At 36.5% G+C, this 27362-nt stretch overlaps 1 protein-coding gene and 1 long non-coding RNA gene across 6 annotated transcripts in view; one reads left to right on the top strand and one right to left on the bottom strand.

Annotated features, from left to right (window-relative positions):
- ATG5 (autophagy related 5) overlaps window positions 1–27362 on the top strand; it is a 71875-nt gene that overhangs the window by 29181 nt on the left and 15332 nt on the right. For all 5 annotated transcript variants that reach the window (XR_008436367.1, XR_008436366.1, XM_053973868.1 and 2 more), the window contains 2 exons: window positions 1429–1523; window positions 16276–16393. Coding sequence is in view for 3 of the 5 variants with exons in the window: in XM_053973868.1 (XP_053829843.1) it covers window positions 1429–1523; window positions 16276–16393 (213 nt within the window). In the remaining 2 variants the exon portion in view is untranslated. The remainder of the gene's footprint in view (window positions 1–1428; window positions 1524–16275; window positions 16394–27362) is intronic.
- LOC128805291 (uncharacterized) lies at window positions 25952–26963 on the bottom strand. The gene is made up of 4 exons (XR_008436368.1): window positions 26800–26963; window positions 26561–26684; window positions 26226–26281; window positions 25952–26118 (listed from the first exon to the last, which is right to left on the bottom strand). It is a non-coding gene; the product is annotated as an uncharacterized LOC128805291 (long non-coding RNA).

Consider the following 27362-nt stretch of genomic DNA (forward strand, 5'->3'; position numbering starts at 1 on the left):
TAACACCCTGCATCCAGGCAGCTCCTCATGCCAGGCAGGTGCCTGCCAGGTGGTGCTGACTGTGGCTCAGGTAAGTGCCTGTCAAGAGGCACTTGCTGCTAATCAGGAAACAAGGGCGTGGAAGTACTTTCTCAGATAAGTATCAGGAAATGCTGCTACAGCATACCTGGCAGGAGTTTGTTCCCAGTTTCTTGGAAATTCCTGCCTTGTGTTGCATTCAGTCAGGAAAAGCAATGTATTATAAACCCCGCAGTATATACTAACCTGTGCCTTTTAGTGCACTGACAGGCATCTGTGCTGTATGCTGGAGTGAAGAAAATCTCAAACTCATTTGCTGCAATTGCTTTAAGTGTAATCAACACTTTCGGAAGCAGGAAGAACCTTTCTCCTGTGAACACATTTCTGAATTTGCTTCACTGGGGCTGAATTTTGTAATGGGTATATTCTGTAAGAGGCAGCTTCTTGAGACTTGGCTGAACATTGTTTCTAGGAGAGAAAATTGGAGACTGTGTGTTCTATCTGTGGAAACATCCGCTGTATTTGGTGTCTTGGGAGAGTTAGAGCCTATAAGGAATTTGATCTCTTGCTCTTCCCCTTCTAAAGCTGCCTTCTTCAATAAGGCTAGCAGCAGCTTTATTCATCTTACCTCTTGGTATTTCTTTCTGTCACTTGTGATGTTATTTGCTTCATTTGAATAATTGATTTGCATGTATAAAAGCCTTTATTACTCTTAAACCTATGCTGTCATTAGTACATTTTAAATGTAATAAACTATTCAGTTCTTGTAATGTCTAGAAATGGACATGGTGTGAAGGCTATGAAATGGTGTGCAGGCTATTTACCCTACTTACTTGGATAATAACAAAAATGTGTTACAAGCATAAACTTTTATTTTTAGGTTGTGTCATGAATCTGGCAGTATATTTTCTGATCATATCATGGATTGTTGCAGATTATTTTAAGACCTACATATCCAAATGTAAACCACTGAAGAAGTATTTCTCTTGCTTTAATTTCTTTATACTTTACACCCAATGTTCATTTATAGCTAAGAACAATTAGATGTTTTTAGCAGACTGTGAGACAGTATGGACCAGTCACAGCAGGGAGTGGAGAAATAGGCACTGTTAGTTGAGGTAATGAAATCCATAATTTATAGGCCAATATTTCCTTAACAGTGGGAGATAAGATACGAGTTAAAGTTGCTTTCTCTTTCAGTTCAGTAAATCACCACATCACTGTTTTCATAGGAGAATGCAGATGACCTACCTTTGGCTTCAGGCTAAATAGGGATGAGAAATGTGGGAAAAATACAGGTTAAACTTCTGTAAGAAAAGTTTGCATGTTGTTCCAGTTTGTGTTTTGTTTACCTCTTTAGTCTGATAAAAATGTTATTGATATTGACAGAGTCTAATTTTACCTTCACAGATAAATTTGAGCAGTTTTGGGCAATAAATCGAAAACTCATGGAGTATCCTCCAGAAGATAATGGATTTCGATACATCCCATTTAGAATTTATCAGGTAGGAGACAATAAAATAAAATCAAACTCTTCCACTGAGGTGTCATATATTGTAATCTGTTTTCAGAATTATGTTTCCTTTTCTAGCATTATGGCCCAGCTTTGCATGCTCATTTTTGCTGGACCCTTGAGTTGTATGGATTAGCAGACAAAATAGACTGTACTTATTCTAATAAGTAATTAACATTTACTGTGTTGCAAGTGTGTAATACTTGAGAATGTGCTACAGCTGGTGTAGATGATGTTTGTCTGTTCTTTTTAAAAAAAACCAGTCCAACAACCTAATTCTGTTATTTAAAATAGCTACTAACTATGAAGAATGATTTAGATGCAAACTGCCCTGTGAAAGGTCTGAGCCAAACACTTTGGGAGCAACACTTTTCCTTCAACCATTCTATGGGCTTTTTTTTTGTAGGCATTTTAAGGTGGAAGTAATTGCAAAGGTCTTGCATTTAGTTCTTACTTTTGTCTTCTGGTTGTATACTTACATCCCAAAACTAGCTTTGAATGTGGGTTTTTTTCCTGTTTTAATACACCAGCAATTTATTTTTCTCAGCATTTTGTTTGGGGACACATTCCTTGGAATCCTTACAATTTTTTCTTATCCTAAGGACATCTCCTTAGTTTTTATAGCATTAAAGTCACAATGAAGTTTGGAATTATGTATGGTTAAAACCTTATACAAAAGTTTGTGTGGCCTCTCTGTAAATTAAACAGTTGTGCTCGGTTGGAATGTTTCACTCTATTTAAATTTTGCACCAATAGCTATGAAAAGAAAGTCCTTTATTCATAGTACTGAATATTCTGATACTACTCTGTAACAGGTTATAATGACCACAGAAGCCTATACAGTCTTGCAGTGGGACTGGAGTAGCTTTTAATGTTAGATGTAAGACATTTACTGTCATAATGAAACTTTAGATTGAGAACGGAAGTCAGTTATTTTGTCAGAGATCACAGCAGATGGCAAGGTTTGTATAAGAATCAAAAAATATGTATCAGGAAAAGTAGTACAGCATTTGTTTGGTTGGTGACTAAGTTATTTGTTCTCTGATAGGTGTGGGGTTTTTTTAAAGTCTTTTCATAGAAATCACGTAAATGGGTTTGCAAAAAAGAGGTTTTGCTCTCTGAATAGGTCGCAGATCTTTAGGGCATGAGGGAAGATTTCTATGATGCCACATGATTTCAAGCTAATAAAGCTTTTTTTAAAAAAATAAATCAATAACATCTATCATTTGAACCAGTAGTACTTATCTTGATTCCCATTACTTTTTTGATTGGAAACCCTTACTTGCTATAGTTTAAACCCAAAATATCTAATTAAGAATTGAAGACCAAACACAAATAAAGATTATGCTGAGACAACTTTTGAGAAGGTTGGTATATGTTACTTTCAGTAATGCTGCTCTTACCATTTCTAAATATTTCCAGTCTTTTTAAAAATGTGGGTGCAAATGTCTCTAGCTTTTTCATTTGGTTTGTTAGGGTGTGTACTGATTACTGCTCGATGTGTTTAAAGGAATTTTCAGAAAGCCTTAGAAAGGGTGAGATTATAATTTAATTCCAAACAAGGAGTTAGTGACAAACTTGCATATGGAAAAATAACTGATTCTAAAGTGTTCTTCAGATGTATTTAACCCCTACCCTGAATGCATTTAATTTCCATTACTGCTGGTAGGAGACCTCTTGGTATTCTAATTGGTTGCTTGTATATCTCTACATAAACACCTGATTTAACCTGAGATTATGTTGCAGTGGATATTTATTACCTGTGTGTCTTCACACAGTGTTCTTGTAGGTACTAAAGGATACACAAGTGGATGGCAGGAAATGATGAAGCGTTGCCTTCAATGGGAAGAGTTCCTCCTTGTATTCTCCATACCTTCTATTATGCCAAATTATTAGAAGGAAATTCTGTGAAAGGAGCTTTCTTCTTTTTGGCAGTAGGAGGTGGATGAATTTGTTTTCCTTCAAAAAATTTTACTAGATTGTGATACCAAGTAAGAAAAAAACAGTCTTAGCTGCAATTAAATGTGAATTGGCAAAGTTGCTGCAGAAAAAATGCATTCAGTAAAGTGATAGATCTTTTTCACTGAAGAATTCAGTTGTAAAGTTTGTCTACTAAAATACATTTCTTAAGAATAATATGAATCATACCTCGTGTGGTGACCAAATCTGATGGAGTGTGTGGGAGAAAGAAATGGCAAAAATATGAACATCATACTTGGGTAAGTCAGAACTAAACTAACCACAGGTAATTTTAAAAACCCTTGTCCAGCACCTCTTCTTTGAAGTATAGCAGCTAAGATTGGACCAGAATCCTGGAATCTACAGTAGATAATGAAAAAAAAGATTGAGACTCACTAAGGATCAACTCGTTGGCAATTTGAAAAGTTAGTGAAGATACCTTGATGATTTTATTGCCAGCTGTCTGTCATATTCTGTTAGCTGTGTCATAGGGAACTTGAACTAGATAAACCTTTGACATAGGTGGAAACTTTTTCTACCAGAGACAGTTTAAAAATAATATTATATTTTTGTGGTACTTTTAATTTGATGTGTCAAAAAAGAAGTTCCCCACTTCATCACTTCAGAGGTGTAAGCTGCTTTGTCTTCAACTGACAGGTGCACAAAAGCTTTTTTGCCTTTTTATCTGATAGTACTGTAGAATTGAATGCTTTTTGCACTTGTTCTTTAATGGCAAGAAAGAAAATTATAGTAATGTTTTGAGAATATTTTGAATTCAAGTGTTTTGAGTATATTTTGAATTCAAAGTGTCAAGCTTTTTATGTCCAGAGCTAGTTTGGCTTGTGGAATTTCCCCCTGTTTATAAGACCAGCAGATGTTTCACAGTCTAATTGAACAAACTGGCTGATAGATGGCAGGAAGTTTGTATCTGTCTTTGGCTCCAGGCACTGTGACAGGGCATATTAGTCAGGAGAGGAGTCTCTACATGCTGATAGAGACTGCTCTGATGAACTGCTGCCTGCTCTGGGAGCATTCTGAGTCTCAGCTGTTGTGCATTTAATTTGTAGTCATTCCCCAGTTTTTGTTTCTTGCTCTCTCCCCATGTCATGCTCACCCACTTCATCGTGCTTTTCTCTGGAGTCTGCCCTCTGAGTGTATGGGATTTAAAGCTGTATATTGTATTTCATTCTTGAGATTAAAATTACAGAAGTATTGGAAGGCAAGCAAATGAAAACTCTTCATGCCGAGTTCTCTGGAGTTTTTTTAGAGTTGCAATTGCTTGAGGCAGGCTGGCTGTTTTGTGTTTGCCATCCCAAGGAGGGATGATCTAAGATTGTGTTTTCCTTTATTTGGTAGTGAACAAGCATTTCCTTTGCTTCCATTTTCTAAGGGTTTTGATTAGCTTATTAATTTTATTGCTTATAATTACATAATATGCCTTAACTTTGAACAGATTTTCCTATCATAAGTCCCTTAAGATGTTGAGATTAAGTTGTACAGTCACAAATTGTGAGGATGTTTATCTTCCTTTGTAACAAGTGAAGTTCTGCATACTTAATAATATATAAGTTAAATTCAGCACTTTGCTCTTTATGTCAAAGCTGCAGTATTGAGATGTCTAAGTCAACATAAATGTTTACCATGACCTGTCCTCTAAAAGTGGGAGTGGGAAATAGAATATTTTAAGACATTATTAATATCTGTTGCAATAAGTGAATCAGAAGCTCAAGCATGGCCATTTCCAAGTAATTGAAGACTGTTTCATCCGTATTTCCATGTTAATTGGCAGAGCTCAGATAAGCAATTGCAAAACCCATTGCAAGCATGCAAATCAACAGTGCAATTTGGCCCGTATTATGACAACTATTAAAAAAAACTGGTCAAAAGAGATTGGAAAGATACTGGGTCTACCTGTAGAGTTTTCAAGTAATAATAAATCTACCTTTTAATGCTAGTAAATTATTAAATTTTGTTGTTGTTGCTGCTGAAAAGTCTCCATTGCATTTCAAGTCTGAATTTATCTGACTTCAGTTGCTTGATTCTGTTTTGCTTTACCCCACTTTAAAGTCATGTGACTTTCTGACCTCCCATATTCACTTATAGATTAGTATCAGGAGCTTTCTTAGCTAAGCTGAATCAATCGAGCTTTTTAAGCCTCTTGCCATGAGACTTTCTTATCAGTACTGAAGTTGGTTTTTAGTCATCTTTTCAAATGCTGGCTGATAGTTTGATAATCCTCAAGATTAGTATTGAGGTTAGGGAGACATACAGGCTAAAAGTAAAGTTAATTTTTATAGGATATTAAACCAAAAATGGTTCAAGCATTGGTGGAATACAGGTGAAGTTAGCTGCTCTTTGAAACTTCAGATCTGAAAAATGTTATGAAAGAAATTGTAATGCAATACCTCGTCAAGGAAAAGAACTAGAAAATATGCTGCCGACCTGAAGAGGGCAACACAACACAGCAAGTTTCAGCATTTTGTTGGCTAGTGTAGAGTGCTCTTGAACAGACCTGTGAGCAATATCTTCGTTTTTTCTTATTTATTGAAAATTATGCTTTCATAAAGGACCTGCTGAAAATAGACAATTTGTTTCTTAAAAACTTCTTTTACAAGGAAGAAGTTTGAGTGAATAGGAAAATCATGTGAGATGGTATTTGTGTTAACAGCTGGGCTCAGCTGAATTTCTGTGCTGAAGAGAAACAAATGGACTCTGAGTTATTCTAACAACTGATGGTTCAGTACTAAAGAAACAGTAGCGCACTTTCACCAGTTCTAAATTACTTCAAAATCAAAGCTTTATGAATAAGAAAGTTTAAAAGCTTTGTTAGGTAAATATTTTTCCTTGTGCCTCATGATTGGAGAGGGGGGAAGAGAAAGAAACACTTCTATCGAGTATTGCACAGGGGCAGTGTGATCCTTAAATACTTGTTTTCTGAACTGGCTTGTTTTGTTCTGTGCTGAAAGTAATAGCAATTTGACTAGTTCTCACCTTGAGTTGAAGGTCACTGTCACCACAGTTCCACCAGAGGTTCTGTAATTGCATAAGCTTTTCTTATGCATCACAGAGCACAGTGAAATGAGCTGGCTCAAACCAGTGCTGCTAAAGATGACTTTTTTACCATATTCTATGTTAAGAAGTGCTCATGCAGCTCTCTTGAAAGACTTCAGGAACCCATGTGCAAGTTCAGCCTTGTGCCTTTAAGGATCTTGGTACAGCATGGGAGCTGTCAATCAGAGTTTCAAAGAAAAATTCTGACACGATAAAGCATATTTGTTGTCAAAACGTGACTAAAGTTTCCTTAAATATGCCCAAGTTGTCTGTAAAACTGTCAATCTGCCTAGTTCAAAGCTATTGTAAAAGTTGCACAGTGCTCAGGGAAGGAGATGGAGCTATAAAACCTCGATTTAGGTTGATTCTCAGCTGTGGTTGAGCTCTGGATGGTTTTAAGCTAGTTCAGGCCTGTCACTAGGTGCTACAGTAATTCTTCCAGGTTGAATGTAGATGTAGCTTGTATACAATGAATAAAGTAGTTTGCTTGTATGAGAGAGTTTGTTGAGGTTCTGAGTTACATTATACCTAGATTTTAAAAATTTAGGGATATACTGAATTCTGCATATTAGGGGTAAAATGGGTAGTATTTTTTTTTTTAATCCTTTTTTTGTCTTGCAATACTTAAGTTACTCCCAAATCCCAGAAGAATATAAGTATATGAAAAAAACCAGTAGAATCCTACTAAGTTAAGTTCATAAATTAAGTCAAACTACATCTTGAATTACAATGGAATAATAAGAACTTTGTGTGGGGGGAAAAAAAGTCCATTGGCAATTTGAAAATACCTTAAATCTTACCTCTTATGCACCTCCCAATTACAAATTGGTAGCAACTTTTTAACCAATTGGTATTGTATAAAACTCTTCAATTATTGTCTTTGCTTTGAATTGTCTTACGATAATGGAGTTGAGTGTAAATAAGTTTGGGTAAGTGTTCATGCTACAAGTTTGAATTTAAACCATGAGAATGTGGCTCCCTAAACTGTTTCATTTAAGTGGTAACCTTGTAGATTTATATATCATCCTAAATTTGTTAGGAAACTTAGTGTATGTATGCAATTTTTTTAAAAATTGCACTTTTTACTTCAACCTTGAATCTTTATTCTTAAGAATATCGATACATTGAGAGGCTGTGATGAAGACAATGAATGAAGCATTCATTCAGTTCAGTTGGGTCTGTGTACAGTTAACTGTCAGATCTTATTATTTAATTTCAGTGTTCTTTAGTATATTGCTGCCTTTTCCTCTGATCATTAAAGCTGATCACTTTACTTTTCCGTTTCACTTGCTGTAGTCAATGCAAACTGATCTGCCACTTTCATCACATACTGTGTAATGTGGGCAGGTTCTTACGTTGTGGGAAAAGGGACTTTGCCTACCTGAAGCTTACCTGGAGCTGTATTCCCTAGAGATTGGCTCTTGTACTCTGATGTAGTAGCAAAATTTAAAAAAAAATAGTTGGTGAGCTGCTTTCCTCAGAAAAAGGGAAAAAGCTGATACGTAATTTTTTCTTCAGAGAAATGAGGAATGTCATCTTCAAGGGTTATTTCTGTGGCTGTGCAGCATAGGCAATGCCTATATAACTAAGCCTAGCTAGCCTATGATGCTGATGCAAAACTCTGCAGAGATGAAAGCCACAGACAGTACCTGTTTTGACTTATCAGTATCAGCATTCCACCTTTACTTATTTTTAAATAAAATAGGTGACTAAAGCAGGTTAACTTTTGCACAGAATTGAGGATTAGAAAATACAGAAAGTGTTCTCTTTTTGGAAAGTACCAAGACTTCTATTTGCATTTTCCAGAAGACTAAAAGCAAATTCTCTACAGGTAAATGTGGAATGGAACAAACCTATGAGAAGTGGGATATGACACCACACTCTAGAAATACAATATGAATTAGCAAAAAATTTTTTAAAATTTTGCTGCCCATGATTATAGGAGCTTCTTTTAGTTAATCATTAGTGTAGAAAACTACAGCAAATTATTGGTTTTAATGGTTTGAAGTAGCTTGAAAGAGATTTATGGAGTATTGTATTCTTTGCTGCTCTTAAGCAAGTTATGTAGTGTTTGTTTTTGTGGATGTAAATCCATTTCTAAAGTTGTTTGATAGGTAGTCAATATTCAATTGCTCAATTTTTAAGTGAGGCTTAGATCTGCATGTGCACATAAAGCACTTCAGCTGTGAAGAGCACTATAGATTTGTTGTCCCTGACTCTTCAGATACCTTGATATTTTACCAGTTGCAAATACAAATTCTTTCCTGGGAAGGAAATGTATTACTTTGAGGCCATGCTTTTGTTGTAGGTGTGTTTGTCTTCTCAAGGCTCAACAAAACTGCCTCTTGAAGCTGTTTTTTGTATTTAGTCTCTGCTGTTTCTGGCTGTATGATGGTTGCCTGCTGTCTGCTCTGTGTGTTTCAAGTGTTGACTTTCTTCTGCTTCTAGGACCTGTCCAATTCACCTGACATTAAATAATGCAAATCCAGTTGTTCAGAGAATACAGTACTACTTTCCCTGCACAATAAAATTCAATAGATAATTTGAAAGACCAGGCAGCAGCCAGAATGTGATTCAGCCATGTTTGTTAGGCATTTTGAGTGATACTTCTGCAACTTTTTGTATGGAATTTGAACCTTTGGCAGTACATAATCTTGTTAAAAATGACCCACAAGGTATAAAAGGAACTTAGCAGTGGGACCTATGAGAGTGAAGGTAAATTATATCCTGGGCTGCTGTAGGGTGAGAGGTGTCAGCAGCATGAGGGAAATGATCCCTCCAGTCTACTCGACATTGGTGAGACCACACCTGGAATCAAGTTTTGGGCTCTCCAGTTCAAGAGAGACATGGACCTGTGGGATAAGAGTACTGTAAAGGACCACTGAGAGGAACTAGTGAGTCTAACATCAGAGGTGAAAAAAGGCTGTGGGAGCTAGGACTGTTCAGTCTAGAGAAGAAAAGATTTGGGAGTGGGGAGATCTCATCAATGTGTATAAATATCTGTCTGAACATTAGAAAGTATTTTGAGTGCAAAATCAGTGTAGACAACATGATGCATCTACACGAACAGTTACAGAAACTTAAGCAATGTCTTCAATTCTGAAATGTCACAATGCACTCAGGCCATTAAATTTTTAATCAGTTTGTTAAGGAGCTTTCTAACTACACATGTCTTTTTCAGATAACTAGAACATGTGGTGGGACATTAACTTTCAAATGTTTTATATGGTTCTAATTACTCATTTTGTTGCTATTACCTAAAGTTTTTTTCTAAAAGATTGTAAGGAAGCATTCTCTGCCAGTTTAAATAATACGGAGAAGGGTGATATTTTAAATGGTTCTTTAATCTTTTTAAGGATGAGCAAGTAATTGCCCTCAACAATGTAAGGGAGAATTAACTGAAATAGTTGCCATATTTCTCTGTAGGTTTGTAATGCTAAAGTATTGTTGGCTATGTACAAAGTTAGGACAGAACTGCAATTGCTTCATAAGTATGCTTTGTTTAATGAAAGGCATCAAGGAAGACACAAGTTGTTGTCCATGAATGATTAGGAGAATAGTCCTTAACCATTCATGATCAAACATGGTTCAATATTATTGTCTAGACATAACTGTAATAAGCTCTACTACATAAAATTTTAACCTTATTCCAGATGTGTTTATAATTCTCATTGTGGCTTTAATTTGACTACAGTTTTGGCTAAGATACTAGATAATTTTAGCATTATTACTTGCATCAATTCTTGACATAATACTTGCCACATGTTATGGGGGCCATTGTTAAGGTCTGTTAAAGCTTCCACCAAGAAAACACATCATGTAATTCATCTTGCTTTTAAACCAGTGATCATTTATGTTCATCTTGCTTTTAATACCGGTGATCATTTATGTTTAACACCACCTAAATGTTTTTCAGTTTGTGTAATACTGTTAGGAGTGCTTTCAAAAATAACAGAATTTTCACTTCACCTGATGTTGTGATTCCTTGACACGTATGATTGATATAATGATTACATCCTCATCTAAGGAGTTTTATAGAGGTATCATTATAGACTTAGACATTTAGCATGGCCATATTAAAGCATATGTGCATGCATTCAATAGAATCCTCTTCAGCTTCAATCTAGTGATAAACTTCTGCACTCCTAATTTAGATGACTGGAGTTAATGTAATTAAATGTATAAAGTGTAGCCAGTTCGTTGAATCTTTTTTTTTTGTCGTTGTTGTTTCAGGCCTCTCAAAAATAGTAGGGAGTGTAAAATTCCTGTCCATCATGATTAAGACCTTCAATTCAATGAGGAAACCGAAGAGTCCTTTTTACAACATATAACTATAGAAATTCTGATGCAAACTCCAAAATAGGTGAAAGGATTAATTTTTTTTTCATAGGTTAAACTCAGGTATATATGTTGTAATTTTTACAACCACTGAAAATGTTTAATTTATTAGAGAAATTTAAATGTAGTATGGGAAAAACAGGTAATTTGATTTAACACATTTGTTGATTTTATAGCTAGTCCTGCAACCCACAGCACGTCCTGTCAGTTACTCAATTTTTGTGGTAATTCTGGGTAGGTCTGTTGAGAATGTCTATTGTTCTTTTTGTCTTACGGGTTTTAGTTGGACATATAAAAGCATTACTTGCTTCTTTTATTAAAAATAATTAATTAATTCTGTTTTATATTGAGTTGTACCTTTTTCTCTGAACAATGTGATGTTGCAGATAAGCAGTTGAAAATTTTGAATGCTAACAAAAGGAATGCCAACCTTATTCAAAGTACACAAAATCATAACTAGAACATCTACTTGGTGGACTTTGCAGAGACTAAAGAAATACTAGAAATAGTCTTTTTTTTTGGAATGTTTTTCTGGTCCCAACATCTTTAAGGGTAAGTGAAATAGAAAAATTATCAAAGGTATAGAATAAAGCAGTGAGTTGTCTGGGAGAGGGTCTCTATGGCTTGGAAGATTTGAAGAGGAGAAGAGCAATTGATTACTGGATAAAGACATACCACATTGGCATGTTTTATGCCTCTTGTAATAGAAGCTCAAAAATATTAATGAAGTTTGAAAGGTGACAGATTTCAAATAGATAAAACAAGATCATTTTTGTGTGTACTTTAGCTTGTTGAGCTGAAAATCATCTTTATGAAAGAGTTGAAGTTTTTTTTTAAAGGAAAGAAACAAAACAACAAAAACCCATCAACTCCCACCCAGAAACATTGTTGTATTTTCTCCATAATTAAATACTCAATGAGTCTGGTCTAATATTAAGCAAAAAAAGGTCAAAGGTACCCATCCTGAAATTCCAAAAAAAACCCCCAACATTTCAGCACCAGTGACAGAACGATATTTCAGATGGGGATCTGCAGTATCTTGCTTTTGGACAGGCATGGTGTTGTGATGGTTCTGTGACTACAGCAACTCATCAGCTATTCAGTTAGTCACTTTTACATTGTGCATTGAGATTCTTAATTGAAAACATTTCTACAAACTAGAAGACATCTAAAATGTATGGAAAAATATATTTTAGCAAATATTTGTGTAATTTTATTTTCAGGGACTATTTAATTTTCCTGTCCTTTCTTTTTTATATAAAATAACTTGCATCGTTGTGCAAACTCTTGTTACTTCTAAAGCTTCTTGGTTGAGTTTAAGTGAGTTTAAACATAATGGTTCTATGAAATTGAGAGCTTTTTTTAATGTAAAGTTGTTCATTACAAAGCAGCTCAGACTATGAATTTGACAAGTTACTGAAAATATGATGGAGTATGTAGGGAGGTCTCAGCTTTTATTGTTTTAGGTTGCCAGCCTATACACATGTGGGGATTGTAAGCAATACTTTTATTACTTTGTGGGTTCAGTGTGTATGGTAACTTTTATTTGTTTGAATATTGAGGAACCGCTGAGTGTTTAGGCAGAAAATCCAAATCCCTTCCTCTTGATGAAAATAGTGGTAACTGATTTTTCCAGATTAAAACCCAGTGGTTTGTGAGTTATGTTTTTCATTTTAAGATGCATCCTGTATAAAGTATCTGACTAATTAAATTATGGATTTCATGCAGTGTTTGGTGTTATGTTGATTCTGAAAAGGACCAGGCAAGCTGACAACTTTTTTTTTGCCCGGATGATAGGGAAGAAAGAGTTACATTTGTTAGCATAGTATGTGACTGTATAGCTTGTCTGTGATCCTGTGAGGCTTTGCACTGCATTAAAGGGCCTCTTAAAACTTGCCTTCACCTATAACTCTTCTCCAATGCCAGTATTCCTGAATAGGTAACTTTAATCTTTCTCACTGTGGTGTAGTTTGTTTTCACCCTCACTCTCCTATCATTATGTCAGGGCTTAAACTTTCTTTTAAAAAGAGTAAAATCTTGATTTGTTCTGCAATCATGAGATTTAGGCTGAGTGATTGTCTTCATATGCTCATATACTTGAAGGCATTTTCTCTGCAGAGGTTAGCAATTACTGATTGACTTTCACCTGTTTTATTCTGCAAATGCATCCAGAATCTTGAACAGCTCACAGCTACATGGGGGCTACACTGTAAAATAAAATAATTTTTTAAATTCCAATTTCTGTTGTAGGTATGATCATTTTAGCTGGCAAAATTATAGACATTGTATGAATATTTGCTTTAGATCTGGTGTAGATTATTTAAAATCATTATCAGTTATGCAGTGATATCTTTATGGGTTAGATTGTAGGTAGTACCTTTTCTCATGATTGATTAAGCAAATATTGTACAAAACACAACATTATATAAGCAGCTATTCATGGGGGCTGTTCCTTCATGTCTTGTTGTAGTAAATGCAATCACAGAATAGTTTGGAATAGAGTTGGAAGGGGCTTTTCAAAGGTCATCGAGTCCGACCCACCTGCCATGGGCAGGGACATCATCCACTAAACCATGTTGCTCAAAGCCCCATCCAGCCTGGCCAGGACTTGCAGGGATGGCAATACTGGAGTAGAAAGTTGTAGTCAAGCTGGTCTTATATTGCTACACTTCAAAAAGGGCGATGGCAAGGTTTTTCTAAAGCTATGCTCCTGTATGACTAAGATACTTCGAAAAGTTATCCTATAAATATTGTGGAATGTAGGATGGGACTTTTCTTTTGATTCTTTTAATGCATAAAGCATCTGCTATGTGTGAGGGAAGAAGCGTGTAAGCATCCTGGGGTAATACTCTGCCTGTAGGATTAGATTTGTGAACCGCAGTCTTTGTATAAACAACACGCAGTTACTTTTATCATTTTAACATTGATGAAGACCAGTGATTTTTATTTACTTTACCACATCTGTGTTGCTTAACACTTAAAATGCAAAATTGAATTAATTTTCTATAATGTTTCATGATAGCAGTTAAGGATATTGTTTGCAGCAGTCAGCAACTATGTGGGAGACTTGAGAAAATACAACTTTGGCTTTTCCCTCTTGGCATTAAATTATTATAGCAAGGGAAAAAATTGTTCTTAATTTATTAATAAATAATGAGAAACTGCAGTATACACTTGGGAAATTCTTACCTTAAAAGTCTTTTGATGATAACAGCCTTTGACTGCATACTTCTGTTTATTTCCACTTCTGCTACTTCAGGCATTAAGCACTTGGGAGTTATGACTGGGCTTCTGTGAATATCCAACTATTTTTAAAAACTAAACCTGGTACAAAATTGTTTTGACCAAAACAATGTTTTAGAGAGATTGTCTTTTTTTTTTTTTTTCCTTTTTTTTTAATGTTTTGCATGTATATTTCTTCAACATAATGTGCCAGAGTTCACTTTTCAAGTGTGGATCTGTCTAAGCTGGATGCATCCTACTGGCTGTGTGCCTCCCATCATTTTTCAAATGTTCAGATATTTCGTTAGGACTGATGATATCCCCGTGTTGGTACCCTGAGGACATAGGGAATTGACTAGAGCAGCTAGGAAACTACCTCTGATCAGTCTTCATAAGAAAAACTGGGAGAAGACTATTTTTCCATATTTGAACACTGTTAGCAAGAAGTAACAAGTAGTTGTGTGTCAACAGTTCTGCACTGCACTGCCCTGGAATTACTTCTGAACTAGAGTACCACTCTTTGGCAAAGACTCTCTGCCTGCCTGTGAGTGACAGTTGTGTTGTTCTTAATTTGTTTGAGTGATTTTTGCCCGTAAACCCCCACTGGAGGATAACATACCTCTTGATGTTGAGTTGTTTCTATATTTTAATTACCACAGTAGGATGGGAGATGCTTTCTGAGAGGTAGGAAACTAAATTTGAAAGGGGCAATAGTTTGTATTGCTTGTTCCAGTTAAGATAATATGTGATGAAAGTCTCATTTGCTGGAGCCCACTCATCCTCAATGCAGGGCACATCAGCTGCTTTTGGGAGTTAGCTGCTAGCAGAAAATTGTCAGCAACAATTTGGAGCTAGATTAAAATGTTTGGGTTGGTTGAATACGATATTTTTAACTTCGCTGCCTCCGTTGCTGAGTTTGGGTGGAGATGTCAGGTTATCAGGAAAAAAAACTTTGCCTGTCTTTGCAATGTCAGGTTCTTGCTGCCCCGGAGCTGCTTTTACAGATACCCAAAGAAGAGAGCTACCTTAACAGAACCACAGTTGTTAAATAAGTGCTAAAGAGCTGATAGAATTAATTTTGGCCGGGGACATTAAGGGCAACAAAAGAAACTTCTATAGGAATGTCAGGAATAAAGGAAGACTAGAAAAATTGTGAGCCCTCTCCAGAAGAAATGGGAGACCTGTTTACCCAGAACGTGGAGGTATTCAATGTCTTTTTTTGCCTCAGTCTTGACCAGCAAGTATTCCAGCCAGACTGCCCAAGTCCCAAAAGGGAAAAGGCAGGGAATGGGAGAATAAAGAACTGCCTGCTCTAGAAGATCAGATCCAAGAACACCTAAGGAACCTGAAGGTGCACAAGGACTGGGTGAGAGACACCGCCACATATCTTGAGGAAAGTGGCACATGAAGTGGCTAAGCCACCATCCAGTACCTGAAGGTGGCCTACAAGAGAGCTGGGGAAGGGACTTTTTACAAGGGCATGTGATGATAGGATAAAGGGATTTGCTTTAAACTGAAAGATGCATAGTTGAAATAATTCTGCAATCCTTTGCATATCTGCAACAGAAGTGAGCCATATATGTTCTTTACATATGACCGATTCTTTAAGTAGGTAGAAGATTCTAGGTTGCCTATCAAAGCACAACACATTCTTTTGTAAGTTGGTAGTGGTTCTTGCAGTTGAAATAGTTTGGAATTTTTGATATTAGATCTACTGAGAAAAAAATCACCTGTTGAGCTCAAAGGGTAGAGTATTGCTTTGGCTTGGCAAAATATATAGGAATAGGTAGAACTCCTAAGTTTGCGATGACTGCTTGTTTTTTTAAAATATATATTAAAATGTTTTTTATTAAAGCAAGTTTTATTCCCATAACAGAAGATACAGGGCTTAAAAAAAAAAAATTAACACTTGTCTCCATGACCCTATCTATGAATTATCTTCACAGTTTTTCGGGAGTGACAGCTTACTTGTAATTGTTAATGAACAAAAACTTCCCTGCATTTCATGAGATGAATGAGATGCAAAGTGCGGGGCAGGGGGAATGTGGAAATACCAGATGTTTCTTCTGGTGCAACCTTTAGTTCTGTCCTATCGTGTACCTGTCTCAAGTGCTAATACTAAATATTTTCATGGTCCTTAAATTGTTTGGTTTGATTATTTTTTATTAAAACAGGCAACAACAGAGAGACCTTTTATACAGAAGCTATTTCGACCAATTGCTTCAGGAGGACAGTTACATACTTTGGGAGACCTGCTAAAAGATGTGTGTCCTAGTGCTATCACCCCTGAAGGTACTGCAGAAATAACTTTTTGTCCAATGAGATAATTTTTTTCTGATGACTTATTGGGTTTTTTTGTATAGTTTTTTTGGGTGTTTTTTTTGTGTTTGTTTTTGTTTTGTTTTTTTTTATATGGGTATTTTGGAGGGAGAATTAAATGTCAGTACCAGAGTTTCATATTTCATTCATTCCTGGCTCTTTACTATGCTCTGCATGGTTTCAAGAAGGTAAGATTGAGTCCTTAGTCACTCCTGAAAAATTAATCTCTAGAAATTTTATTCAAAAATTCCTTTACTCTTTTTCTGTTATGATGGTCATAGTAAAAATATTCACATTATTTTCTGCACTTAAGAAAAATTGTGAAAGTGTCAGCAGATTTTAAGTTACCTTTAATTGTGTATTCCAAAAACTTTTTATATGCAAAACTCCAAAACTGATAGAAATTGAAGATGTTTTCAGAGTGCTTTTTTCTGTTCTTGAAGTCTAACCTTTTAAAATGTACCGGTAAGAGATTTTTACAAGTATATCATAGTTTATGTATGATTATGAATTAGTATTGTGTGAGCAATCAATGTAGCATATTATTTCATACAATAGCATTTGTTGATCTGCACTTATTCAGGAAATAGGCTTTTTTGGATGTAATTTTCAAAGCTTACAAGTACTGGAACTGCGATACACATTTTAGGGGGGGATAAGTGTAACAGTTACGTACTCTGCAAATTAAAATCAAAATTATTTAATGCAAAAGGTTTTTAATTTGTTCTTGCTGTTGTCTTACCAATACCTGTAAATGAGGAACTTAAGAGAAATGTGTGATATTCTAGAGAAGATCTTGGCACAGAATTTACTGGTGTAGTATCAGCATCTTTTGACAGCTAAGTACTGAATTGGAAATCAATATAAAATTCTGCAATGTTTTATCATACACAGAAGTTGCTTGATTCAAAATTAAACAGTTGTCACAGATTTCTCCCAGTATCAGGATCTTATAAATTCACTGAAATATCAAAGTACTTCTTTAACCTTTGTTTAATACTTGTTAACACATGGGAACAATTTCACAAAATAACAGAAGGTAAGAAAAATATGGAATATTGCTAACCAGGTGCCCGTTTTTCATAAAGCTATTTTAAATTTTGGAGCATTATTTTAAATAATGCTTTCCACTAACTGTCCAAAAGATAAATGGAGATACTGATAGATACATGAATGTTAGCACCAGCGAGTTTAACCATCTTTAAGTACTTAACTGTCAGTATCAAACACACGCTACTGAAAAGGTACAGAGGGAATTTTAAAAAATCGGTGAGAAGGGTGGATGCATTTTAATTTGAAAGGCAGTGAAGCACAAATGAAATGAAAGAAACTCATAAGCATTTATGTACAAGTTATTACAGGATTTAAGGGATGACAATTTTTATGTAGATTTGTCAAAGATGGTGAATGTGCTAGTTAACTGCCCTTATTGAAAGTGTGAATGTAATACAGTTCTATCTGAATACCAGTGATGATGCTTCCCATCAGTAGGCCTTCTTTTCAGATGTTGACAAAAGCACCAACCTTGGACAGCAGAACAGAATATGCTGTGCTAATTGCTTGCTTCATTTTTGTTAAAAGCTAAAAAAAACCTACATTTATTCAACCTGGACAAAAAAAAAAGCTGGAAGAAGACAAACTCAGGTACTGTTCTTACACATACGAGGAGGGACGTGAAATTCGCTGGGTTTTGGAGTGTTGGAATATGCTTGTCTGTTCCTTTATACATCTGCTTAATTTTGCCCCAATTTTTACTGAGCAACTTGCAAACTTAAGAGTTTAATAGATCTGGTCCCTCACATGGGTGTGAGCTATCCAGAACTCGGCACATTTTCACCTGTAACACAGCTTTGTATTTTCACTTGTTCCTCTTGTGTTGTGAGTGTTCTCCCCGTCTGGTATGCTGGAAAGCTAGGGAAGCTGTCTGAGCTAAATGCAGAAAACAGTGTGGGCTTCTGAAGAGATGTGGGGGTAGACATACACAGAGCCAGTGGAGGGGGTGAGAGTCTGACTGAGCAGGTAATTTGGAAGAAAATGACAGATCTGGGAATCATTAAATGTGATTGGGAGAGTGACAATAAACAATGTGGCGGAATGAAAGAGATTGGGGCAAAAGCCAAAACCTGACGTAATAAGTGCGAACACCTGGACAGAGTAAGTGGGGTAGGAGATGATAAAAGGGTGAAGGAGAAAAAGAAGTGTATTGCTTGTGGAGCATGCGCAGAGCTTGTGCAAGGCATCTGTGAAAGAATGGTGAGTAGATATCCTGCTGGCCAAGTGATTCAAAGAAGGGATTTGGAGAAGCAAATTGAATCAGAAGTTGAAAAGAAGGGTAGTTTGTGCTGGCAGAATGACAAGCTGCAGGTGAAGAAGTGGTCAGGTGGAGCTGGGGATTGTCAGATAAAGGACTGAGGAAAGCCTGTTCAGGGTTTGCTGTACTGCAGACAGGAATACAAACCAGAAATTTAGGCATGGCAACATGGAAAGAAAAAAAGGAAGAAGCAGAATTAGAACAAAATGGAGGGATGATCAAGAAAGATTCAGGCATAAAAGAAACTGACCTGAAAAGATGGATGCCCATGACAGCAGTGATTCTTACTGCTAAGGATCATGGACAGGGGAGGACAGTGCTGGTTTAGGCTTGACTGCTAGAGGTCATCATACTCTGTTCACTGATTATTCAATTTAGCCAGTAAGTGAATTTGATTATTCTCCTGCTTGACTAAATCCACTCATTCATTATTCAAATGTAACGTGCACTATATTAAGTGTTCATGCTCTCATACAGCTTTGAACTATTAAAACTATTAAAAAACCAACTAACTCACCAGATTGTTTCTCTTGCTTGACTAAATCCACTCATTCATTATTCAAATGTAATGTGCACTATATTAAGTGTTCATGCTCTCATACAGCTTTGAACTATTAAAAAACCAACTAATTCACCAGACTGTTTAGTGCCACTTTTGAGTTTTGCCTGTAGAAGTGTTAGCAGCCATAATGAGGAAAAGAGTCACCTTTTTCCATCAAGTAGACTAAACTCCTGACACTGCAGAACCACAGCATATCTGTGCTATTGAAGTCTCCATGAAACTCATTCAGTAAAACAGTTTTCTCTGATGCTGGATCACTGAGAATTTAACAAATTTCCTGTATCAACAGATGTTCCATCAGTTCAAAATACAGAGGAGATATGGGTATAGGAGAGTTTAATTTGCAAGCATGTTTTGGAAACCTGGGATACTACATGTAAAGGTTTTACTTCTAAAGCAGTTGTCTCCATTTGAAGTTGAATACTTGAAGTTTAGAAGGTGTCAGAGCTGTAGACTGGTTGTACAATCATAATTTCCTTACATACTTACCATTCAGCTTATAATCACTCTCTGCCTCTCATCTCTCTTTGTCTTCTGTGAGACTATTCTCTTTCTGCCCAGGCTGGGCGTGTTTTAGTGTCAGGTGTGTGTAGTGAAAAATCAGTCCTGATTCTTGAAAGAATAAATCAAGAATGAATGTGCTTCAAGAAGTATTATAATTTAGACAGCTGAATACAGCCTTTAGGAACAGAATTTAATTTTTTTTTTCCCTGGAGAATTCATTCATATGTGGTTGCAGGCAAGCTGAGTGTTACAAATCCACCCATTTTATAGAAAGGAGCATCAGAAAAATCCAGCGATCAGCGTGAGTGTTCTGCTAACCAGTTTGCTTGCTTGTACTTGAAATCAGTGAGAACTCTGAGCCTTTGAGTGTACTTTCTGAAGTAAAGTTTAGGCCTCTCATAACTATTCTTTTGTCCCACCCTCCAAAAAATTAATATTTCTGGCTATAATATCACTTTGACTTCAATTTGTGATCTCTAAAATGATGATAATTCAGGAAACTCTTGTTAAAATGGTTTCTAAAGGAAAAATAGATTGTAGTCAGACACTAAAAATTGTCCTTTTTGGACCTTACTTAGTGTCTTCTAATATTTTTCTTGTAAACTTTTATGTTTTGTCTTAATCTACACTTTATTCTGGTGGAGGCATTAAAATAATATAACAAAACAGAATACATTATCAAAGGTTTATTAGAAAATAATTAAAAACTTTTTCATGTCTGGATTTTCAGACTATTCAGTTATCGAAGTTTAGATTTACTTGATTTTTCTGAACAAAGGAGATAAAAGTAGTATCTCATCAAAAGTATGCTTAAAGGTATACTAGATACTGGTAAAGCAGGTTTTTAAAATTCTTTTTACTCTTCTTTTCAAAGCCTATTAGATAATTTTCCAAGCTGTATTTAACCTCCCTCTTTAGTGAATTGATTTGCTGGTGACATTAACTGCATCTTTTCTTCAGTGCAACACAATCAATATGAGTTTTTTCTTTCATTTTTTCTCCATCTGTTGACTTTTTTTTCCCCCTTTTCCTCTATGGTTTTCTCTTTTCCACTGACTTTTCATTCAACTGGAAGCTTCACGGTAATTGTGGTGTGGTTGCTTGTCTGTGGTGACATCCGTAACTGAGCTTTGTGCCGTGGGAACACAGAGAATATATGGTTTTCAGACTCAGCATTTGTAGCCGTATATTGAGCTGTTCCTGCTGCCAGATTCTTAGGGACCACCACAAGAAGAGGGAGGGAAGGGTTTCAAGAACCACCCACAGTGTCTATATGCCTTTGCTTTAGGAAGCATGGATATAATTAAGTCTTCCTTTTAGCTGTGCTGAGAAAAATGTTTCAATGAAAAAATATATTTGTATATATATATGTGGATTGAATATATGCATTGATTAACAGCTGTTGAAAACACGGTGTAAAGAGCACCGTCAAAAGAACAGGTTGAATAATGACATTAAAAGGTTGATAGTGAAAATGGTCTTTGTAAAATGCTGTGTCAATATTATTTTGGACTTTTATAGACTGTGGGTAACTGTTTAGAATACTGTATTTTATTTAAATTAGCTTATGAAACTATTTATTCAAGGCTTTTGTTGTTCATTGAAGTACTGTAAAAAATGAAAAATTTGAACTGTTATTATCCCAACCCATACTTTTCTGTCTCTCCTCAAACTTGTCCTTTATTCAATTATATATATATACATAATCATATTGTTTTAAAATATATATATTTATGTCTGTAATTTTTTTTTTCTGCTTAATGAGTTCTGTACAGTGCTCTCACCTTTCTGGATTGCTAAATAGTTTCATCTGCTTAAGCTGTTAATCAGAGAAAAACTGGTTGACAAAAGACTTTGTTATGGGTGTTGTTATACCAAAAGCAAAGAGTGGCTTCTGTTTAGAGTCCATCCTCTAACTCTTCAGATTGCAAAGTGTTGGCTTTATCTTCTCTTGTCCTCAATCACTGCAGTGGAGTTGGAGCATTGTGCACAGTAGTTGGGAACCCATTTGTCAAAATATGTATCAAGCATTTCAAACATTAGTAGTAATGGTCAGAAAGTGTAAAGAAAAGCAATGGAATTAGAACAAGCACTAAGAAGCCAGTGTAGTTCTTAAAACTATTGGCAATTACATTAATTATCTTGACTGTAAAGGATACCCTGTTTTTCTAAAGCATCAATGAGAATGCCTGTCTTTGTTAGCAGCAAACACAGAATCATAGAATGATTTGGGTTGGAAGGGGTCTTAAAGCTCATCTAGTTCCAGCCCCACTGCCATGTGCAGGGGCACCTTCCACTATCCCAGGTTGCTCAGGGCCCCATCCAGCCTGGCTTTGAACACTTCCAGGGATGGGGCATCCACAGCTTCTCTGCACGTCCTGTGCCACTGTCTCTCCACCGGCTGAGTGAGGAATTTATTCCTAATATCTAATTTAAACCTACCCTCTTCCAGTTTAAAGCCATTTCCCTTTTTCCTATCACTTTCATGCCTTGTAGAAGATCCCTCTCCAGCACTCTTGTAGGCCTCCTTTAGGTACTGGAAACTTTTAAGGATTCTAAGAATAAGGAAATGTTCAGAGAACCTTCAAGGAAGATGCACTTATTTTCACTTTGTATTACTCCTCCTGCAGTACTGTGCAGCACTTTCTTCCAGAAGGGAAAATTAGAATTGATCTAATATAACCCTCTCTAATTTTGTGTCTGAGTAAGTATTTAGACAGTAAGTGTGTTAAATCATCTGTTTTCTCATCAGCTGAATATTTTCTCTTTTTACATGGTCCTTATTTAGCTGCTTCATAGGCAGTGGTTGTGGTGATGTGGCAACAGAAACAGTAAGACCAGGTTACCATCTTCCATTGAACATTGATACATTTCATTTGTTTCAGTTATTTTCTTTGTTCTGGTCTTCCTGTGTTGGCATAAAGTTTGAGAAGCAATGAAGTCCTTCTTGTCATGTTTAATAAATATTAAAACCAGTATTTTCAAACTAATCCAATAATCACTTCTTCTGTATTGTAGTCTGCTGTAGTCTTTCTTTAAGGCATGTTATATTTTTGTGTTTAGTTACTGAACTGTATTTTATCAGTTACACAGCTGTTCATAAATTAAAGTCACCTCAGTCTGAAATTTTACTATGGATAAACCTATATTGTGTATTAGTATATTTTTATTTACTGTATTTCCATGATTATTGTTTAATTCAGTTTGTCTAAAGGCTGCAGACCTTAGCTGATTTCCTAACAGGAACAGATATAGTTCTCTGGGGTAGTCAACAGTCACTTCTGCTCTTGTTAGTTTTTCCTTTTTGCTTTCTATCTTTTTGTCCTGTGGTGTTCTATTATCTAGACTTCAGTTTTCTAGAGGTTACCAGCAAATTTCTGTATCACTGGATACAAAAATCTAAAATATTTTGACACCTAGGGACTGTGCTTCTCTATCAGCAGTCTTCCATTTCCCAGTTTCTCTTGCTTTTCATTTGTCCTCCAAGATGACCAGTGTCCTCATTAGTTACTCAGGGAAGTCAGCATGAAGTCGCCCTTGTCATTCACCGTTTTACACTCTTGAAGTTTTACATATATCCTTTCCAGCCAACAGTCCAAAATCCTTCAGCTTTGCTTCTCATAGACTGTGCATCGTGTAGTTTTGAATCTAAGCTCATGACAGGTGGCTTTTTTATTTTAATATGAAACACCCATTCATGAGTGTTTAGAATCAGGGTTAGGATCAGATTATTCTGATTATTCATGCTGCAGCCTGTAAACTCGTTGTCTGATCTTTTTTCCTATGCTTGTGGATGCCACTTGCACAGAGAAAAGTTGGTTCTTTAACTGGACAATTCTTGTGTGGTGAAGTGCAATTGTCTGCAGTAGTTCCAGTTCCAGAAAATTAGGCAGTCATTTAAATAACTTCAGAGTTATTGGTATTGGTGGGAAGATTTAGTGGACTATGCAGGAACAGGCTGAGATAAAGCTTGGTATTGCTTGTGGTCTCTTATACTGTGTGGTTGAAGTTTCTATGCAGGTAAGGGAGAGCGGATGTTAAGACCATGTTGTTGCCTGCAACTATAGCATAAGGAAACATACCTGATATAATAGAACATGTTACTTACGAGTATTCTTCCTCAAACTGATGAATAACAAAATTATCCATCCCTGAAAGAGATAGTGCCATGGTTACTCTCCCCTGCTGTCTAAAATTCTTAGTTTTACTCAGATTAGGCGGATTAGGCCACCTGCTTACAACAACATTGTTGTTTATGACAGATAATAAAATTAAGTGTTATCTGTCTGTTGCTTCAAGGAAGCCATGCTGTGTTTCCCCATGATTTTCTGTATCTGGTGATAGCATTCCTGTTGCTAATTAAAGGGCCTTTTTTTCCAGAAGTAATATCAGTTCTGAATATCAGCATTTATCAAATTGAAAAAAAAAAGTGAATAACTCACAACTATTGAAAAAAAATATTTTGGTTAGTGCACATTTATGAAGTTCCTGTAAATGAACATCTTAATACTGTAAACAGTTTGTTCAGAAATGGTGACTCATCTTATTAGGAGAAAGGGAGGAACACAGTATAATCTTACATAACTACAAAGCAGCAACTGCAAGGGGAAACAGTGTTGAGTTCAATAGAATGCTTTGAAGAGGCAAAGGGTTAAAATGATAGAAAACAGAGTTCTGGGGAGGGAAAGACTTTTCCTCTTCCCCACCAGAAATTTAAGACATTGGGCATAATGCAAAGATAAAAACTGTGTAATGCAAAAGAAAGCAGTTTTCTTGCACTGCTATCATGTCTAAACAATTCTGGATACAATTTTAATTTGCTAGTGTTGTTGAAGTCTTCATAAAACTTGTTTTGATTTTTGTCTCATGCTTTCTTGAAGGCTCAAATGGTAAACATTTGGACATAATGACGCAAACAGTAGGCTATCAATCATTCCCAGTTTTCACAGCATTGTTGTTCATTCAGAAAAGCTGCGTGAACTGACCTCTTTCTAAAGCAGTGTCATTAGTTCTTTCAGAAATAAAACAAGGATCAAAAAGACTTTCAGGATTTTTCTCTTAAGACTTGCTGTACTGAATGATTTTGTAAAATTAGGCATCAACTGTTTTCAATTAACTCTCAGCTTTTTTTAATGTATAATGTATGAGAGACTACATATTAATTGTTTTTGTTCTCCCTCAGTTTTTTAAGCATTGACTTCCAGTAAATTAGTTAAACAGAAAATTGAATTTAGATTAGATTTGCCATGTGGACTCCTAATTTTGATACAAATGAGAAATTGTGCAATAGAAGGAGGTAAATTTATGCAGTGTGAATGTCTTTGGATAGACATGAAATATGACTGGGCTTGCTCTGCCTGAGGTCAGAATTAACTTGACATGGGGTTTACTGTGGGAATTGGAGCAGCACAGCACTATCCCATTCCTTGCTGCTTCTCTGGTGAGCAAACTGAGGAAGTCTTTGCTCCCCATGTCTAACTAGTAAGTCTGATTGCTTGTGCTCTCTGCAGACTGGTCTGCTTTTCAGTGTTGTGGAGGTACAGTGTTGAAATACTTTCCCAGGTCACCTAAATTTAAAAATATAATAAGCCCTGGGCAGTTTTAGACACTTTATTAGCCACACTTTCATCCCACGTGTCTGTGAGAGTATTGTGAAGAGTTAGAGGTCTTGTAGAGTGGGGGTGTACTAAAAGATGGTTAAAAGCTTGCTAATGATACAAATTCTAGACCACTGTCTCCTCTGCTGTGGGAGTCATCTTGCAGGCCACAACTGACCTTCAGACCACTGCTTAAGCTGTTCCGCCCTCCTTGCGTCCTTGACTTAGTGGTGCTTTCCGTGTTGGAGGAGGTCATCCTGTACTTCTCCTTTCTGGTGTGAGTCATTATTTGTGCCTGTTATCTTTTCCTAACTCGACCATCTGCTTGGATTATCCTTCTGCGTCTGACTTTCAACTTACTGCCAACTTCTTGATTTTTGCTTTTTTTTATACCCACAAACACCTACCTGCCCCAGTTGCCTTTTTTTAAGTTGAAGTGGAAACGTTTTTTTTCTGTGTTCAAATTGCATACCTTTTGATTTAGTAGTCCTTTTTGATCAAAAGGGGTTGAAGTCCAGAGGTTGGCTTGAGATTGTAGAATAGTCATGACTATAAAATGAATTAATACAGATTTAATTTGTCATTACCACATGGAAAGGTGCAGATAATCTGAGAAAAAATATGGCAGCTGTGCTTCTTGTTAGCCATCTTCATTTCTAAACAAACTCTTTATGTGATCAGAGAGGGCTTCTGTTGTGTGCAGAATGTTCTGGCTCACTTGCTCCTAAAAGGAAACGTAGTGGGTGTGTGGGGCTAGTTGTGATCTTTCTGCGTACAGTTTCTTGGGAAACACTGAACATAGCTTGGTTTTAAGGGTTTCTCTAACTCTACCTCAATTGACTACAAGGATTATCCATCTGGTAGCTTATGTGTGGTTTCCTCCTTTCCTGTTGGCAAATGGTATGAAATTTACTAAGTCCAAATGCCAAGATTCTGCACTTAGGACAGAGTAGCGCGGAGCACAGATGTAAACTGGAAGAGGAGTAGCTGGAGAGCAGACCTGCAGAAAAGGGTCTGGGGATGCTGGCCAGTGGCAGACTCAGTATGAGGCTGTGGTGTATCCTTGCAGCCAAGAGAGCAAACCACATCCTGGGGTGCATCAAGCACAGCACAGTCAGTAAGAAGAGGTGATTATCCCACTGTATTCAGCATTGGTGCAGCCTCACCTGGAGTGCTGTGTGCAGTTCTGGGTCCCACAATGTAAGGGTGTTAAGGTACTCAAGTGCCTCCATAGGGGAGCAACAAAACTGGTGGGGGGGCTGGAAGGCATGTCCTGTGAGGAGCAGCTTCCTGAGGAAGTGGAGAGGGAGGCACTAAGTTCTTCCCCGAGTGTCTGATGATAAGACATGCAGCTCAAAGCTGCACTGGGGAGGTTTAGACTGGACCTTGTGAAGCATTTCTTTACCATGAGTGTGGTCAAATGCCAGAACAGTTTTCTAGAGAGGTGGGCAATGCTCCAAGCCTGTCAGTGTTTGAGGCATTTGCACAATGCCCTTAATGACATACTCTAATTTTTGGCCAGCCCTAGATTTCTCAGACAGTTGGATGAGATGATCATTGTAGGTCCCTTCCAACTGCCCCAGTCTATTCTAGTCTACTCTTTCCTGTTGTATCCAGCAACTTTGCTAACATCACAAGAGCAATGTGCTGTTTCTTTGTGACTTAGAAGTGGTTTAAGGGCATGCACAGGCATGCACATACAAAATGGTAGACTGTAGGAAGAGGTACAGCAAATAGGGAAATAATCCTGTTTCTCGGACAAGCCTTTGGAAATTTATTCATCTTCAGCTGAATTTGTTCTGCCGGCCACCCAATAAGTTTTATTAGTATCAGACTCCAGACTATTCTCTTTAAATTAGTCAAAAGGCCAATGACTTTATTCAGACACAACAAGAAGTTTTTTAAGTCTATCATTAACAGTAGTATTATGAAATGGAGAAAGTAAAATCCTCCACAGAGCAAAAGAAC

This window comes from Vidua macroura, chromosome 3, assembly GCF_024509145.1.
Source record: "Vidua macroura isolate BioBank_ID:100142 chromosome 3, ASM2450914v1, whole genome shotgun sequence".
Taxonomy (NCBI): domain Eukaryota; kingdom Metazoa; phylum Chordata; class Aves; order Passeriformes; family Viduidae; genus Vidua; species Vidua macroura.